Here is a 20161-nt window from a genome sequence, read left to right as displayed (position 1 = left end):
AAGAATCTTGCGTCTTAAAGCAGATGATACATTAGTTAGCTTGACAACAGGTTAAAACTGATGGTCCCAGTTATATTTGTACAACTGTATGAGAAAATGAAGAGCTTGAGTTATCAGTGTATGTATGAGAGATCGTAATCTACTTTATCTGTCAGAAATTTAAAACTAAACAACCTCCAAAGTCTGTTTCCTTCTTACCTTTCAGAACCATTTTCATGCAAAATCTAACCAATTTTGCTTGTTATTACCATATATTAGAAAATAAAAGGCAAGCATGCATTTGGCAAAAGATTTAGTTGTTGATTATATAAAAATGCCCAACATGGGTCACATTGCAAAAGGAAAACCCCAGAGTTTAACAATGAAAACACAAACATTTGTACAGAAGGCTTACAGAGTATTCGTTTCCCTAAAGTATGAAGACATTTTGTTTCCTTTTCAAATAATTAAATATTTTATGAAATCTGGCAACGACCTGAAGACTGTTGACATACTTCCACTGGGAAATCATCCAGTTCACGTATTTTAAAAAGTTTCTTTTTATAACAAAGAGTTGAATGTAAACTAATGAAGTATTTATTGATATTTTCATAATGAAGGCTCTAGACATTTACACATATAGTACAAAAATTATACAAATTAAAGAAAGGGGGGTAAAGTAGTAATAGATCTATTTTGCTTCCTGTAAATATTTTTTTATGAACCTCTAAGATACCTTTCTAAAAAGATAAACTCTATCTCTAATTAGCTAGCAGTTTGTGCTAATAAAATAGGATTATACCTCTTGAATCATCTGACATTGCACTATCCATGAGCCAGCTAATTCTTTATTACTTGATTTCTTTTACATCCACACTCAAACACATTTCCCTGCACACCATGGAGAATGAAGAAATGTGCATCTTCCTGTTCACAGTCCATAAAACCCAAAGCACCAACACTTGGGAGACACCCCTGGGAAGACACATTACCTGTCTCCTCCTGGCCTTCCAGTTTTGCATACTCTTCAAAGTCCCATTAGCAATATATCAATTTGGTATTTTTAGCCGGTTTTCAGTATTGCATTAAAGTTGGAAATGAGCTTAAAACAAAATTTAAGAACAAACAAACAAACAAAAAAATGGAAATTCTGTAGCTTTTCTGATCTACAGGTGATTTCTTGATCCCACATCTCCAATAAAGAAAGGCTATACTTAGAAATGAAGCACAAAACAAAGATACTAAAATATTATTAGTTAATTCTAATATTTACTTAGCTGTCATTTATTCATAGCCATGTAAAGACTGTCACATCTTAATAAAAAAGGAAGCACTCTACTTGTCAGGATTTATCATTCCACATATGAACAAATACAGGAATACCCATGATAATCTAGATAAGAGCTGTGATTTTTGAGGTTTGAAATCTCTAAGAAAAACATAAAATGACTCCAGAATAGAGTATAAAAGTAAAAAAACAAAAAATACTTCATGTGGTATGTTAACTTTGTTATTAAGAAATTAACTAAAAAGTGTTAATGATTCTGCAAATCAAATATTTAGAAAATTACTTGCTTGGAAAATAAGAATACTGATAACAAATTCTAGAATTTGGTTTTCAAATATTCAAAATATTTTAACTCATTCAGGAAAATAATTTGGAAATGAAATTTATGTCAAAATGTTTCAGTTATACTCTACATTTTTTCCCAAGAAAACTCAATGTCACGAATGATAGGGGCCATTCAAAAATATGCAGGACCCAAAACTGTGAGGATAGTACAAGAGACTGTATTACTCTTACATTTACCACATATGACTGACATTTCAACCTCTATCATATTTCACAACTTGTTATTAATTTAAAGCACCTGTGTACGGTGATTTTACTTTCACTCTACAGTCTATAGTATTGAATTGAACACTGTAACTTGTCCCATTGGATTAAATCATGCAACTGTCACAGAATCAGGTTAAGTGGTTTATAAGGCATATTGGAACGAGTTAAAAATCATTTATATCCATTTAAAAGTTTATTCTTTTGGATGAAGGGGTTCCCGAATGCCTTAGTCATAATGTGTGTTGTAAATCAGTTGGACAGTTTGTTAAAGTATAATTTATTTGGCTTAGGGTGGAGCCACAGAAATCGGAAGGAATTGTAGTCATCCCAGGGAAGAAGCATGTCCTTTGAGCTGGGATGGGAACAGCAGCTGTCACACTACATTCAAAATTCCAAATAGACGAGGATGCCAAGAGCAGACAGAAGGAAGCCAACAAGACTTGGAGATAGGGTGGATGCACCTGCAAAGTAACCAAAAGCGTACACATTATTTCATTATGAACAGTCACTGTTGCTTATTTAGTCTACCATGGGGAAGGCAAAACCACATAGCTCTGAAAACCAAATGGGTTCTTTTATAAAACTAATTTTCTTATTCTTTGTTAAATTTATTTTAAGTAAATTTATTTCAGGTTAATGTGAGGGTACAAGCAATCAGGTCAAAATATTTGATTTTGTTAAGTAGAATTTGTCTTGTAGTTATGTCCCACATACAAAAGGTATGCCAACCTTCCCCCACCTGCTGCTCATTCAGTGAGAGCACCCTAATCCCCTCCTCACAACTTGAATTGAAATGAGTTTTTCTTCTATTTGGGTATGCATTAGATTGCCTACAGGCTTAATATTAGTATCAAGTACATTAGGTATTTACTTTTCCATACTTATGATACTTTACTAAGAAGAATGTGTTTTAGCTCCACTCAGGATATTACAAAAGATGTGAAGTCAGCATCTTTTTTTATGGCTGAATAGTATTTCATGGGATGCATGCACCACAATTTGTTAATCCATTCCTGAGTTGATGGGCATTTAGGTTGTTTCCATGTCCTGGCAATTATAAATTGAGCTGCAATAAACAATCTAATGCAAATGTCCTTATAATTTTTTTTTCCTCTGGGTAGATGCATAGTAGTAGGAATGCAAGGTCAAATTCTCTTATTCTTAGGTCATAAAAACAAAGTGATCAAAAATTATGTGGGGACTGTTTACATAAAACGATTCATCATCTAAAACGATAAGATCACAAATGTTGATGCTATTACTATGATCCAGCAGTTTCAGATTCCTACCAGAAGGTGAAAGTCAAGAAAATATACACATAAGCTTTTAAAAAATAAGATAAAGAAGGTTTCATAATTTTCTTTACAGAAGTCCTTCACCTCTTTTGTTAGGCATATTCCTAGGTATTTCATTTTCTTTGAAGCTATGGTGAAGGGGATTATGTCCTTAATTACCTTCTCATCTTGGCTGTTATTGGTGTATACAAAGGCTACTGACTTGTGGACATGGATTTTGTATCCTAAGACATTACTGTATTATTTGATCACTTCCAGGAGTCTTGTGGTTCTCTAAGTATAAAATCATATGGTCAGCAAAGATGGAGAGTTTGACCACCTCTGCTCCCATTTAGATACCCTTTATTTCCTTCTCTTGCCTGATTCTGTTGGCTAGAAATTCCAGCATTATGTTGTATAGTAGTGGCAATAGAGGACAACCTTGTCTGGTTCCAGTTCTCAGTGGAAAAGCTTTCAGTTTTACTACATTCAGTAAAATATTAGCCATGGGTTTGTCATACATAGTTTCAATCAGTTTAAGAAACCTGCCACCTATGTCTATACTCCTCAGTGTTCTAATTTGAAAAGGGTGCTAGGTGTGATTGAATGCTTCTTCTGCATCTATTGAGAGGATCATATGGTCTTTGTTTTTGTTTCTGTTGATAACGTTTATAGACTTGTGTATGTTAAACCAGCCTTGCATCCATGGGATGAACCCTATTTGATCGTGATGTATGACTTTTTTGATGATAAGCTGAATCTATTGGCTAGGATTTTGTTGAGAACTTTTGCATCTATATTCATTAGTGAAATTGGTCTGAAGATCTCCATTTTAGTTGGGTCTCTTCCTGGTTTTGGTATCAGGATGATGTTTGCTTCATAGAATATGTTTGGGAAGATTCCTTCCTCCTCAATTTTTTGGAATAATTTCTGCAGTATGGGAATAAGCTCTTCTTTGAAGGGTTGATAGAACATACCATGCTTATGGTTGGGAAGAATCAACATCATTAAAATGTCTATACTCCCCAAAGCAATCTATAGATTTAATGCCATCCCTATTAGAATACTAACATCATACTTTTAAGACATGGAAAAAAATTCTTCGTTTTATATGGAACCACAAAAAAACCCATATAGCTAAGGTGGTTCTTAGTAATAAAAACAAAGCCAGGGGTATCAGCCTATCAGACTTTAAGCTGTACTACAAGGTCATAGTGGTGAAAACATCTTGGTATGGCACAAAAATAGAAACATAGAGATCTGGAATTGAATAGAAAACCAGGAAATAAAACTAACATCTCACAGCCACCTAATCTTCAATAAGCCAAACAAGAACATACACTGGAGGAAAGACTCCCTATTCAATAAATGGTGCTGAGAGAACTGGATAACCACATGTAAAAGGCTGAAACTGGACATGCACCTTTCTCCATTCACAAAAATTGATTCAAGATGGATAAAATACCTACATTTAAGGCATGAAATGATAAAAATCCTCAAAGAAAGCTTGGTAAAAAACACTTGAAAATATCAAGCTGGGGAAAGACTATGAAAAAGACTTCCATGGCAATTGCAACAACAACAAAAATAAACAAAGGGAACCTAATTAAATCGAAAAGCTTCTGTACAGCTAAGGAGACAACAACCAAACACCAATGGACAACCACACAATGGGAAAGGATATTTGCATATTTTGAATCAGACAAAAGCTTCATAACTAGGATCTACAGAGAACTCAAAGTAATTAACATGAAAAAAGCCAACAATCCCTTTATCAATGGGCAAGTGAGATGAATAAAACCTTCTCTAAAGAAGACAGAGGAATGGCTAACAAACATATGAGAAATGCTCATCATCCCTAATTATTAGATGCACACAAATCAAAACCACCCTGAGATATCATCTAACCCCCATGAGAAGGCCCATATCACAAAGTCTCAAAGCTGCAGATGCTGACATGAATGTGGCGTGAAGGGAACACATTTAAACTGCTGGTGGGACTGCAAACTAATACAACCTTTTTGGAAGGAAATATGAAGAAACCTCAAAGTACTCAAACTAGACGTCACATTTGATCCTGCAATCCCACTACTGGGCATGTACTCAGAAGAAAAAAAGTCCTCTTACCATAAGGACACTTGCACTGCGCTGTTGCCAAATTGTGGAAATAGCCTAAATGCCCACCAACCCAGGAATAGATTAACAAGCTGTGGTATATGTACACCAGGGAAAACTATTCAGGCCATTAAAAAGATGGAGACTTTACATCTTTTGTATTAACCTGGATTGAGTAGAGCACAATCTTAGTAAAGCATCACAAGAATGGAGAAGCAAGAATCCCATGTACTCAATTCTGATATGATGACAATTAATGACCTGGTACACTGTTGGGGCTGGGGGAAGGGGAGAGTCAGAGAGGGAAGGAGGGAGGGAGTCACAGTGTGTCACACACCTTTTTGGGGAGGGACACAATTATAAGAAGGACTTTACCTAACAAATGCAATCAATGTAACCTGGTTCTTTGTACCCTCAATGAATCTCCAACAATTAAAAAAGAAAAAAAAAAAAAAGAAGAAGAAGAATGCTTTTATAATCAGGAAGTAAATTGAACTCAATAAATTCTTTAATGTAGAAAAAAATAAGATAAAGAGATGTAGTAAAAATATTATTCAGGTTACCTAGAATAATGATATCATAGGCTTACTAGATAGATCTTGTGTAATTTCATATCCCAATGGTTTTAAGACATTTAGACATTTCCATACAATGATTTATGAAATATATTTTTCATAATATTAAATAATCCTCTTCAACTTTTGTCTAAAGAACAATTTCCCTGAGACATTATACTGTGAATTAAAAATTAAAATGATATAATATACTTTGGACTTATAGTACATCATGGACTTACAGTACGTCTGTGCCACACAGAAGGGCTGTTCCTATAGTCAAGTCAATTTCTAGGTCTATGTCCTGCATACATTAGAATTATTAAGAGAGTGTTAGAAAACGTGATCAAGAGGCATGTCTTTCTCCTCATTCTCCATAACTCTTAGGCACTATCTTCAGTGAACACACTCCTACAATGAGTGAAGGGCTAAAAAATAAAACATATAAATATGTAGATTTGTGTTAATTTTTGATGTCCTATTCTCTAAATTTGAAACCTTAAATCATTATTATCTGCAATAGTAAAAGTGGCTTGAAACAGCCCATTTCTTGAAAAATTCATGGAGATTTTAGGCATATCTGGTCACTAAAGGCACATTCCTTTTCCCTGAAGATAATCACGTCTGTCTTCCCTGCTTTTGGTGCTGCATGAAAACACAAGAGAGTTGCACTATCAGATGCAGATAAAGTGGTTCTGGGAAATGAGCAGGACAGTCAGGGTCAAAAGTGAGAGCAGAGAGCAAGAGCAATGTAAACAGCCCTGGAGTAGCTGCCGATAGCCTTATTGGTGCAGATGCCACATGACAAACTAACAAAGATAACGCAGATCACAACTGTGATACCTGCTGCTCACTGTCCCACAGCCACAAGACAGACTTCACGTGAACCTTGTAAACTGCATATGATGACATTAATACAATAGTCTACAATGGTAGGTCTTATTGTCTGGCTTTTGTAGATTCTGTAACTCTGAGTCTGATTAAAATGACTTGCTCAAGGCCAACAGTCAGTAGAAGAATAGAGATAGGATGAGATCTTACATTTGTCCAGATGCAAAGGCCATGGTCTTTTGGCCTCTCTGCCATGAACTGATTCTGTAGATAACTTTAGAAAGGGATCAGTTTCAGAAGTGCATAAGGACACTGCACCCTGAGCTTAATGTGTCGAGGTAAAGTCACAGAAGGAAAATAAGTGCCATATGGGGAAGACACAGCTACCCCCTAAACTGTTTAAAGAAGTCTTTTTTACTCTTGTAGTTATTTTTTTTACCTTCTACTTTTGTACATATTTTTAAAAATTTGCCACAGCCCACACATTATTTTATTTCAATAAGATGGCCAGAAAGAAATCTCAATCACACACTAAAACGTTGTTTTGAATGTTTGACCTAATTTAAATGATCTGTCCTGAAGACCTTTGTCTGAAGATGACTGTAGGGTCTCTACAATGCTCCATCTTCTGACCACAAATTACATCAGTGATGGGGTACATGTTTATGTACTAGCCTGAAAATGTGGGTTGGCACAGCATAAAGTGAGGCTGTGGGAAGAAGTTCAGTCAATTGTAGATGCCATTTTGAAGTTTTGGTGTTAGTATGAAAACCAAATACAATTTCATAATTTGTGGCTTTGGCATCAGGGTACTTGATTTATTTAAAATGAACTTCATGTTTACGTGTGTTATATTTATTTCTCTAATGGCTCAAGCTTATATAATTGTGGTCTTCGTCTTCAACTCTCTTCCACATTCCAAGCGAAAATTAAAGACCTGATTGAAGTACTATTTAGAATCATTTCAAATGTGGTATCTATATATTCTTGACGTATTTTTCAATATATATTAATTTTTATCTAACTATATATATATATATATATATATATCATAATGCTACTTCCAAGTATAATTCTAGTACTTATGTGGTAAGTAGTAAGCATATATGTTGCTTTTCACATATCTGATGAATGTTAAACATGAGTGAACCACAGGTCTCGTGAATCATTGTTCCTTATCTGAAGAAATGCAAAACCAACTTAGAGCATTGGTCTCCTCCCCTGGACTTTCTTGATATTTTTACTTAATTTCCCAAATTCTTGCAGGGCAGGACAAAATGGCTGACTGGAGACATCAGTCACCAGATCATTTCAAAAAGAAGAAAAAGTTTTAGGTGAAAAAATATATAGTTCAGGTGCAAATCTGAGGGAATGTTGTCAGAAGCTACCAGAAGTTCTAACAGGAAGGAGTAAGGTAGAGGCAAAGATCAACCCCCAAGAAACGTGGAGTCCCATGGAAGGGGTTGGTGGTCTATCTCCTCTCCTCACACTTCTGTTAGTCAGCAGGCTCCCAAGCCTGCTGGAGCAGTTTACTACGCTCATTAGTCTAAAAATCGCTGTTGTCAGGGAACTGGGAGCTTCTTGAAAACAAAGCACCAGGCAACCAGCCCCTAAGGGTTGCTCCTCATCAGGCATCACAGACCCGAGCTGAGACGTCAGGTACAATGTTGCTTCTCCATCCATTGTGCATCTTTGTCCTTTCCAGGGAGTGTCAGCCCTTCAGTTTCTGTGTCACTAATCTCCACACAAATATATCCTAATTCCTATCCAAACTGCAGTGGTAACAGAGGCCGATGGGTCCCAGGGGTCTGTGTGATCTTGAAGCCTGGACATTCTGGGCGGGCTGCCTTCTGGGGAGAGGGACAAAGAGGACCAGAGTGCCACACCTCCTCCATTCAGACTTTCCTGCTCCCTCCCCTTCTCTACTCACTGCAGCCAAGTGACACAGGTGCCCCAAGAGATGACTTCACTGGGGCTCTCAGGAATAGCTGTGTCCACAACATCAGGACTATCACAGAGAGTGGGGCTCACATCTTGCCCCTTGAAGACCTGCAGTGGGTCAAGGGGTTCTTGAACTGTGAGCTCCCTGCTCACTGGCCTCCCAAGGGCTGCTCATCTGGCTGCTCCAGCAGAGCAGGGCACATCCCAAGTACAGGAACATTAAGCCTGCTCGAGCACTCCATTGGCAACTTGGGCCCAGCACCTTTCTCCTTGGTATGGTGAAGCACTGAATTTGGGGGACCAGGGGTCAGGCCCACAGGCTGGATCTTACATCACTTGATAACATCACTGAAAGACATAGAGGGGAGATTTGTGAACCAATCTCGGGAGGTGAAGGCTCCTGTGTGGGCAGAACTGAGAAGAAAGTGTAGCGTGAGTCCTGGTCACAGCGTTTGAGCAGTGTACTCCTACCCACACAGGAAAACCACACGTTGCAACCCAAGAACTGAACCACAGAGCTGTGGGCCGGGAGTCCCCCTGCACAGGAACTCTGCCTGACTGTGGGTCTGACTAAGGGACAGAAGGCGCTGAGAAATTTACGCACAGTGTTCTGACCTGTGAGAGATAACACGGAATCAGCCCCTTGCGAGGCCAACAGGCGCTGTTCTGACCCGATTATTCAAGATCTTTTGTTAGAGATTTGAGGGGGGAGCGTATATACAAGGCAAAAAGTGAAAAGAACAATTTCATGTTCCATTTAAACTGGCAGCTCTTTGTTCAAGGAAGAAAACTATCAAGCTGAAGGACAGGAGAGCACTCAAGTACAGATCAAAGAATACTTTGGATAGGATTTAGAGAGGAAAAGTTACAGTTTACATGTCAAGGTGGATGGAGATGCAGGGTATTTGCAGGGGCAAATATCAGTTGCTTTCAAACTTTGTTTATATCCTGTCTCTAAGCTGCTGATCTCTATCTGAACATTTCCCAGACTATATTCTCATCTTTCTGCTGGACGTTTCAACCATCCCTCACCGCCACCTTAGGTGTGCACTGTGGCCGGTAGGGCTGAAACTTGGGACCATAAGCTACACTAGATTTCAGGGACTACTCTGGCTTTTCACCCAAAGCCACAGTGTTCCACAGGGAAGGATCTTGGGCAGGGAAGCACTCAGCCAGCAGCACCATTGCTGGTGAGCTCAGTTAGTTTGAGCTCCTGCCTGAAGCCAGAAGCCAGAAGGGGACCTCAGGGCAGGGGAGAAGGGAGAAGAACAAAACCCACTCCTGAAAGCCAGACTCTGAATCCCACATGACCCCTGCCCATAAGCAGACTTTCTGGTTTGCTGGGGCCAATTCAACCCCTCACTGGTGGGTTCCCCAGCAGCCTGGAGCTGATGCTCGACCCCTGCTGACACAGCTCTTATGCCCATCCCTAAGGAGCCAGAAGGCAGGCTCACCTGACTCAGCCACACCCAGCCTCTCTCCTTCACCCACCTCTGCTGTGGTGGAGATAATGGGTCCCCTGGGTGTTCCATGACCCCACTCACCATCTGAGGTGCTTTTCCTGAGGGACTGGAATCAGTCACAGTCCCAACATGGAGCACTGCATCTGACTCTGTGGCAAGCGCCACCTACTGTGCTGCCCATTACAGCACCTACTGACAAATCATCCAGGGAGGGGCTGACTTTCCCCCATAAGCACCACCTACTGTACTGTACTGTCCATTACAGCACCTACTGACAAATCATCCAGGGAGGGGCTGACTTTCCCCCACAAGTACCACCTGCTTTCTGAGATTCCAACTGGGCATCCCAATGTAATTCACGCTGCTAATACCATAAGCGCTTCCAGTTTCATAAAGAAAACTCTTCTAGGTCTAAGTAAAGAAATAAAAGGTAGCATTTTAATAGTTAAGAACTTCAACGTTCCACTGATAGTACCAGACAAATCACTGAAGCAGTAAATGAATAGAAAGACACAGAACTCTAGAACCAGTGGCCCTAACAGACATCTTACTGAACATTCTACCAAAAAACTACTAGTGAATAAATATTTTTCTCATTAGCAAATGGGAAATTATCTAAGACTAATCATAGCTTAGGCCACAAAACAAGTGTCAGCACATTCAAAAAGACTGAAATCAAATCATGTATCTTCTCAGACCAGAGTGGACCACAGTGGAGTAAAACTGGAAATCAATCCAAGAGAAACACTCAGATCTACACAAAGTCATGGAAATTAAACAACCTGATGCTGAATGATCCTTGAGTTAATGATAAAATCAAGAACAAAATCAAAAGATTCCTTGAAATGAATGACAAGGGGACAAAAATCTGTGAGATGCAATAAAAGCAGCCCTAAAGGGAACATCCATACCTTTCAATTACAAAAAAAGTCAGAAAAATCACCAATTAAAAACCTAATGTCACATCTAAAGCCTGGGTGCACTGGCTTACAACTACAATCCAAGCACACTGGTGGGGTGATTGCCTGAGCCCAGGAGTTCAAGACCAGCCTATGCAAGAGTAAAGGCCTCATCTTTATAAAAAATAGAAAATTTATATAGGCATGGTGGTGTGTGACTGTAGTCCTAGTTTCTCAGGAGACTGAGGCAGAAGAATATTTGGAGCCCAGAAATTTGAGGTTCAGTTGAGCTATGATGATGCATTCCAAACTAGGTGACAAAGCAACATCCCTGCCTCAAAATAAAATAAATGACTAAATAAATAAATAAATAAAATAAAGAAAAATAAAAAAAGAAAAGAAGAACAAAGTTGTCGAGTTTAATAAAACTCCTGTTGGGACAATAGCAAGTTAAGAGAACTGAAATAGTAAAAACATCTCTGGAACTGAAGGAGCAAAAATCAGTTCAGATCAAAAGAGAACAGTCACCCGTCTATGTCAATCAACATGGCAGACACAGGCAAAGCCGACTACAATTTATAGGAGGCACGTCTGAGATCACACAGCAGCTAGAAAATTCTATAACCTCCTCTTTGAATGGATGGTACTCTGTCACCATCGATGCCTCAGTCCTGCTTTCCTGTTCCCTTCTGGTAGGGGAAATGCCCAGTCACTGAACTGCCCCCCCCCCATGACAGCCTCGACCCTATTTAATCCTCACTTCTCCTGGTCCCCCTTCAGAAATAGGAACTAATCTGAGATCCCCCTTGAGTGACAGCCCCTGATCATTTGGGACCTATTTCCTTACTACATCCAGCCAATAAATCTGATGTTTCTAGACTAAGTTTTTTTTGGTCTTTGGCTGTTTAAATTTTAACAGAATGAACTGGCTAATATGAGGATCAACAGGCAGACAATGACAGCCCTGTCCTAGGAGTCATTAGGGTTTACAGGGAGCAGAATCATGTGATGGCTAAGAGTAAGGTGCTCTGAGGCCCGTGAAAACAATGTCAAGGAGCTACTCTGCCTCTTACTCTGGCTGAGTAATGTTGAGCATGTCCTTTAATCTTTTTAAGGACCTGATGCTGAATGAACTTTCCTTCAACTATACCATGAGGATAATAATAAGTCCCATAGCTTTATTGTGAGAATTAGAAGATATCTATCAGTGACTCACATCTTTACGAGTGTGTATATATATATTAGCAGTATATCCAATGTTCAAAAGCCATCATATGTAGAAGCCCACTGAACTGGGTGAGAAGGAGATGCTTTATTCACAGACGGGTCTGGGGGCCAGAGGCCACTAGATTTTTGCCTTCTATATGTTCATGATGGCAACTCCATTGCCCCATGGAACACGGGGATTTGAAAAAGGTTGATTTATATAAAGCACTTCAGAAAATATACAGCTAGTAGAAAACTCCCAGGAAGTGGCAGCAAGTCTTTCTGTATTTAATGATGTTTATTTCTTGCTCTAGACTTGCAATGTGTGTTTTGAAGAGTAATTGGATAAAAAATTAAGCAAAACAATAGCATAAACTGGGCACTTCGAATTTTTCTGTAAATAGTCTAACTCCAGTTACCTCTTCTATGGCATGATAGTCATCAATCTTTGATTTTGAGAAAAAGAACTACAACCAAAGACAGCTCTGATGCTGCACTGGATTCAGGGCTAACCACAGCCAGAGAACTGAACACCTGTGTTCTTCCACATCTGTGGCTTTCATTTCTTCTTCCTCTGCCTCACATTCTCAGACTGACCTCCCTCAACAAAGAGATTGGCCCCTAGCAAAAGCAAATATATCTGGCTACCTTTTTATTTCAACTTCAATGAAAAAATCTCAGAGAATAACTCTGCTTTGCAAACTTAGAGACACACATGCACTTCCAGACCAAGGCTGTGGATTTCTGTGATTGAACTAGCTTGGAATGGGTTCCCATCCCTCAAAGAATCACTGTGCCACTAAGGCAAGGCCACATGAGAAGATGGCAGCTTTCCTTCTTATCTCAGGAGGAATAATACGTTCCCCAGTGAAAGGGCTGTGTGGTTCCAGGAGCAAAAGAGGGGATCTGGATAAAAAGAGAGAACTCTTCAAGTAAACATTGCAGATGCACGCTGAGAAACACTAAAGGCAATAAAGGACAATCAGTATCTCCCAAACTCACTGGTCAAGTTGATCTTTGGTCAAAGACAAAGCCACAGGAATCATGCTCTGTCTGATCTCTGGAAAAGTGTGTTTCATGGGAATTGGAAAAGTGTGTGGCCAATAATTGCTCACCTGTGTCATCAACACCCTCTCCAACTTATCTTTCTCAGATTTTACCTATTTTTCCAATTGGTTGAGTCTAACCAAGGTAAGAAAAGTGAGTGATTTATTTATTTACTGAAGACGTAAATGAATATTTCAGTAAATATTTCAGAGTACTGGAGCTGTTTTTGGAGTAACCCTTGAGATCTACTCGGGATAGATGCAGCATCAGGATTTGCCAGCATTTCTGACCTGACCTTATTTCTTACAGAGGAAAGCCTAATAGAAGTTTTTGATTTTCTAATTTCAACCACTCATTAGAGTTTAGCCTGAAAAAAAAATGGTAAGTTGATGATTAAGTGCTTTGTTTTGCAGTTAGATTCATCGATTAGGATTCTGGGTCTTTTATTGGCTTTGGACAGATCAGCAAATACTTAACTGTGTCTGTTTCTTCTTGGACAGCTGTGAGGATTAGTTAGAAAATTAATTACTTCTTGTTTTAAAATTTTGTAGGAGAAATAAGTGAAAACACACATCAAAGGGGACAACATACTGAAATCTAGTCTCATATGGGAATCAATATTTTGACAAAGGTAATTTAAAAGTATTTATGTAGTCCAATTTTCTTGTAGGACTTAATTGATCCAATTGATCCATGTGAAGCTATGGAGGTATAAACCAATATTTTCAAATGTGTCTTAACCACTGAGATTTTATGAAACATCTGAAATAAAACAATATTAGAGTTACTATCTGTTGATTTCTTGTCTTTGTTTCTTTCTTTCTTCTTGTACTTCTCTTGCATGATTTTTTTTCCTTCCCAAGTTTCAACCCCAATCCACTTTTTGTTTTTTTTTTTTGAGACAGAGTCTCACTACGTTGCCCTCAATAGAGTGCCATGGCCCCAGCTCATAGCAACCTCAAACTCTTGAGCTTAAGCAATTCTCTTGCCTCAGCCTCCCAAGTAGCTGGGACTACAGGTACTCACCACAACGCCTGGCTATTTTCTGATTGTAGTTGTCATTGTTGTTTGGCAGGCCTGGGCTGAATTCGATCCCACCAGCTCTGGTGTATGTGGCTGGTGAACTAGCTGCTGAGCTACAGGCACTGAGCCTCTAGTCTACATTTTATTTAATTTTTATCAACAGTGAAAGTATAGAATAGTGTTGAGATATAAAAACTTATATAGTAAAAAAGTTCTACTTGCCTGGAAATGCATAGAATTTGAGGTTAAACTTATGTGATTCAATGAGGTTGATGTTAAAATTTCCTTTAGGCTATAAGCCGATATTGTTATTTTATAAATGGCCTAATGCTCCTTAAGAATTAAAGGAGGTGACTTTCTAGAAAGTTAGTTGGGTTGGCTTCAAATATGTCTTTTCAGAAGATGCTAAGATGATGAAGCCAATTATTCTAAGCATTAACTTTTTGACTGACACAAGCAAAATAATAGATATTCACTCTCATTGGTTTTAAGTTTCTAGAAAAGAAAAGAGAAGTCAGAAAGTAAAATGAACTTGATCTTTGTGGTACGGAACATTTTTCTACTTTTGATGATTTTTTTTTTTTTTGCCTGGGGGTATCCATTTTATTATATTTTCTATGCATCATCTTGTTTGTTTGCTTTTGGTACTTTTACCATTTTATTCCTCATTGAGATAGAAAAATAATAAGCTAAATAGAGAAGGAAAATGATAGCATAAGATTTATTTGTAGTTCTTTCAATAACTAGTTATATAACTTTGGGCAAAAGGGGATATTTGGGCTCAAGACGTGGTTCTGATGCTGCTGTGATCTTTGGCTATTTTACTTCTCAAGGATGTGGATTTTCCTTCCGTAAAATGATAGGGTTCAATATTGTAAGTCTTAATGTTCTTACTACAGCCATGAGTCTATGATTCTTAGCAAGCCATAATAGATTTAAGAATATCAAACACTGAACCATACAATTTGCAAGAATATTAGTTATATTTCCTCCTATGTATGACAATCAAAGTTGATATTGATTTATAAATATACATTAAGAACTTGACCTTGTAAGTGCTAATGGTTTTGGTGAGTTGTTTTCTCCAATTCAGCAAAGCCCACTAATCTCACTGCTCCTACTTGTTTGGCAATTAGGAACCCATATGCCAAGCAAAATAGATTTCTATTTGTTTGTTTGGCAGAGGTATGCGGTTTGCTGGCAGCTTATCCTGGCAGCTGTGTTTGTTCCTTATGGTTGACTCTGGCCCTTTCCCGGTCAGAGATTGCCAGATCACCAGGAGGAATTTCTTTTTTGAGAAAGGATTGAGCATTTCCAATAGAGTGATAACCAATTAGTTCACTGGGAAATGTTAAAAGTTACTTCTAGCTGTCTCCTTGCCAACAAGCACATGTTCACCACCACCCCCCATTTTAACGTTATTTGGGGGGCAAGGTGAGTCTGTAATTTCAAGGACTTTTAAATTTGGCTTTCCTATTTCTGTGGAAATGCAAGGTGACATTTTCTCTAAAGCATGAGATTTGAGGTGAGAGAGAATTCTATTTGAACAATGTGTGACCTCTCATGAAGTTCTTAACCTCCCTGAACTCCATTTCCTTCTGTAAAATGGGGAGTGTCATTACCTACAAATAGGGTATTTGTGTGACTTAAATTTAAAAAAAATCCACATGTTAAAAATGTATAGTAAAATAATCCATTAATTGTGATTTTGAAACATGAGATTTAGTTCATTAAAAAAATTATTATTTAGAATATTTACTGAGAATACACTGAGTCTGGGATGAGACCAGAGAGAATGTCTAGCTCCCATTCCGTAGAACATATAACAGATGTATAATGGATTTTATGGGTTTGTTTTTTTCTGAACTTACACAAAATCTTTAACAAATAATATTTGTGCTTAATTAACCAACAACCAGAGCCAGTTGTACCAGATAAGCTTTGCATTTGTTTTTGGAAATAGCTATTTGGCAGAACGTCCTTACACTGGTAACTCTGACATTGTGGAATACATCCAACCACCAGCGGGGGCAGTTTTTCTCAATCTTAATTAAAGTTAGACATAGTGGGGACATCAGATGCCATTTTATTTTGCTGTGCTCATAAAAACAACCATTAAATTATTCTTCCCACTGACTTTATCTTGCCTTCCCTCTCCCAATTAGTTTTTGTAGCAAAGGGGCAAGTAGAGCCAGAGAGAGAGTTCGAGAATCCACGTGTCCCATCACGCCAAGGTTATTGAATGGTTCTGCCTAAGTAGCAGGCTGGAGGGACCAGTTGTCCTGGGTAGGACCTCGTGGACACTGTGGGGAGCTACAGACACATGGCCTGCTGGGCTTATGTAGAGATAAAGGAACACTGCTCCTTGCAATCATTCCCTCCACAAAGAGAAGGATTAAGTCTAATTGGTTGTGAGAGTCAATTTTCTTTAAACTTATTGTGAGTGCATATAAGCAAAAGAAATCCAAACCAAAGGAAGCAGATATATTTTCTCACAAAGCCCACTGGATTTTCTCTGTTCTTCATTGCCATGAATTTGAGAAGATGATCTTCTGCACATTTTAACTCCTGTGCTCAGGGTCATGGTGGGACACAGTGTTTGCTTCTAGATGAGACAATGGAACCTAAAAGGTCTAGCCTACCCTGCAGCTGGACCTTATGACTCTTCATTTATAGAGGGTTTATTTTGTATGGCATTCCTAAAATCATACATGAGATAAAATGTGTTTAGGACACACACATTTGTATACCTAGTAACAGGACTGATATTTGGGGAGAAATTTGTTTCCAGTACTAGGAAAGGACAAGTATGTGTTGCTTATTAAGTTTATTACAATAAAGGGCTTTTTAGGAAGATAAGGACTGTGGGAATGACACAGAAAAGCTTTTAGTCAGGCTGTGAGTCTCAAAGAGCAAGTTGTATGTGGGTTACTATGAAAGTTTTAAGACAGACTGTGTTATGGTCCATTATTTCACTTCCAAGAAACACAGTTGATGGCATCGGTTCTGGTTCAACCACACAAGTTTAAACTTGCTCAGTTTATTGGTGTTACAGAAAGGGCTTCATTTGTTTCCATCCACATGGATATTACATTTCTTGATTTTTGTGTATCTCAAAACTTCTATAATGACCCTTCCAGTTTCATGTGCCTCTTTTGTGGGACTCTAATTAGCATGTCTGGGAATGATTAACATTTCACGTGTTTGGTTTTATCAAAACAGATTTTATGATTAAATAGAAACATATTTTACCTTTGTTATTTTTTGTAAAATAAAACTTTCACCTTACAATGAGAAAATATCTAAAATTTCAATATACAGAGAATAATGATATAATAATAATGTAAAGAGGATTTTCTTAAAATTACTTCATTTATTCATAAATTTTCTGGAAAGTCTGACCTATACAATGTTGTTAGTAAATATCTGTTAACAAATTATTTTTATTTTTTAATCACTTAGTAATACCCTACTCAGTCCAGACCACTGTGTAACATATTATTGTACTTAATTATTATAATATCCATTGAAGTGTGTATCATTATCTTTATTTACAGAGAAGGAACTTAGGGCACACATTTGCCTTACATAAAGGAAGACAAACTTAGATATTGAACTTAAACCCCAAATCAAAGTCCTGTGGTCTTTCCTGTACCCCTCAGGGCTGCATCATGAACATCTCCCTCTCTCTCTCTCTTTTTTTTTGCAGTTTTTGGCCAGGGCCAGGTTTGAACCCACCACCTCTAGTATATGGGGCCGGTGCCCTACTTCTTTGAGCCACAGACGCCACCCATCATGAATATCTCTTAATATTGCTAGAGAATATAGTGCTCCCAACCTTCCTTCATGTAACAAGTTGAGAGTTGACAGTGGTTATAGGGATCTAAATGCCTCTACAGCCACAACAGCCAAGAATCCAATTTCCCCACTGGTTTCAAGTGGTGATTAGGAAAAGCAACTACCTTGGGAACTTTCCCAGGGTAAAACTGGAGCAAAGAACCCCATTTGATCTGTCTTGAGTCATCTTTGGGTTTCAGACTATGACAAATGAGTGACTCGCGTATTTGAGGAAGTGTTTTGATATTTAAGATTTACCTTCCTAATATAATCCTGAACTCATTTATTTGTGAGCCCTTGGGACCTTACTGCAGGAATCATCATCATCCATCTATCCAAAAGGATTAATTGGTACTTTCTGTTTTCCTACATGCTCATGAACTTCTTATTAAAAACTGTCTGAATTCACTGAATTCCTGCAACTCTTAAGACCATAAGCAGCTGAATCTTCTCTTTGTAATTCCACAGGAGAAACAATTTTTCAGCTGTTTTAACAACAGTCTGAAATGTGTAAGGAGTTACTGGCTAGAAATGAACTAGTCTAAAGAATTTCTAAGAGATTGTGTCTGTTCAGTTTCTCATCCAGAAGATACAAAATATTCCTACTCACTTTGTATTATAGCCACACAGAATTTCCTGGATCCTATTTACATATTCATCAGAATTCCTTCTTTTCCCAAAAGGCTCACTTACTTATAGTTTCATGGTGCTAAACCCCAAAATTTTAAATTCTTTTCAAATTCTTTTTAGGTTCAGATATATGGAGAAAAAGATTACCTTTCATCACTTCTGCAAGGAGTTTATAAAATCAACAGAGTAGTCACTCCTTTCTAACCATCAGGAATTCTGGAAAATTCTTTAAGAAACCATTTTGTTTATATTGAACAAGCAAAATTCCCACAAAGTGAATAGGAATTGAAACTCTCCTTTCAACTTGGGTATTTTTACCAGTAATACCAGTCTTTTTTAGTCATTCCATTATAAAATGTTTGGCATCCTTATGGCCTTTTATCTTGTGAAGACTTGTGTCTCATCTTTATTTCTCTGGACACTGCATTTTATATAAAGGGACTTTTATACAAAGGGATGTTTATCAACAATGATACACCAATATATTTTAAGTAATTCATAATAAACTTTCTATGTATTAAGAGAAATATTATAAAAGTTAGGAAAAAACTTGAAAGCAATGATTTGTTTTTGACACAGCATGCCGTGCCTGGACTGTTCAGGCTCCCATTTACCTTACATGGGGGTTTTCAGAGTTTGTGACAGGACCACTTCTCTCTCCCTTTATAGTACTTCATGAAGTGGCAATGAAAATTATTATTGGGAGTCACCACAACATGAGGAACTGTATTAAAGGGTTGCAGCATTAGGAAGGTTGAGAACCACTGCTCTCTGTTCCTGGTATTTTTATTATAAAAATGGCTAGTCCTTCTGCATTTCTTAGGTCAGTTCATGATGTCACTATGGACTTAATTATTCAAAATAGGAAATGCAGCCACTTTTAAACCACTTTTTCTTCCTCATCTACCATATATAAATTGGTTACTCAGTCTAATTTGATCCCCAATACAGCTCTAGCATCTCCCTTTTCTGCCCAGTTGCCTCTGCCTTAGGAATTCAGAACATCACATCTCATGCTTAAATACAAAAAACAGAACAAAACAAAACAACACACAAAAAAAACAAAGGTCACAGGGGACAGAGGCAAGATGGCTGACTGGAGCCAGCTTTCCACAGAGGCTCCTGTCCAGAAGGAGAGTTAAAGGACAGAAGTTTAGCAAGTAAGTTGATGGTTTGGAGCTGAGTTAAGAAAGAAGGTTGAAGAATGCACATCAACCCTGCTGAGGCGAGCTGGGACCCCAAGGATACAAACAATAGGTACAAAATCCATTACCAAACAGATAGGAGTCCCTCCCCCAGGAGAATAGCTCACAGTATACTCCATACAAACAAGCAAGCAGAGTTCAAACATCCTCTCATTTTATCCCATGGGAGAGAACCTTTAAAAACTTGACCTCCTTCCCCTACTAGGTTGCCATGACACTCTCCTGCCAGGCATAAAATTGTATAAAACTGTACATATTCTCTACCTACAATTCTGAACTTCCAGCAATCCCCTCCACTCTCACCCCAAGGTCTGGAA

General features: G+C 38.1%; 1 protein-coding gene across 2 annotated transcripts in view; it reads right to left on the bottom strand.

The window, feature by feature from the left end:
- Positions 1 to 234: 234 nt before the first annotated feature.
- The window catches only part of CNTN1 (contactin 1), a 344737-nt gene continuing 324810 nt past the window's right edge, over positions 235 to 20161 (bottom strand). For both annotated transcript variants that reach the window (XM_003793535.2, XM_003793536.2), the window contains one exon: positions 235 to 2280. In XM_003793535.2, coding sequence (XP_003793583.1) covers positions 2204 to 2280 — 77 coding nt within the window. In that variant the 3' untranslated portion in view covers positions 235 to 2203. The remainder of the gene's footprint in view (positions 2281 to 20161) is intronic.

Source organism: Otolemur garnettii, unplaced genomic scaffold (genome assembly GCF_000181295.1).
Source record: "Otolemur garnettii isolate 467f Iridium unplaced genomic scaffold, OtoGar3 scaffold00070, whole genome shotgun sequence".
Lineage (NCBI taxonomy): Eukaryota > Metazoa > Chordata > Mammalia > Primates > Galagidae > Otolemur > Otolemur garnettii.
The sequence above is the reverse complement of the archived record's forward strand: the minus strand, read 5'-3'. Positions and strand labels throughout refer to the sequence as shown.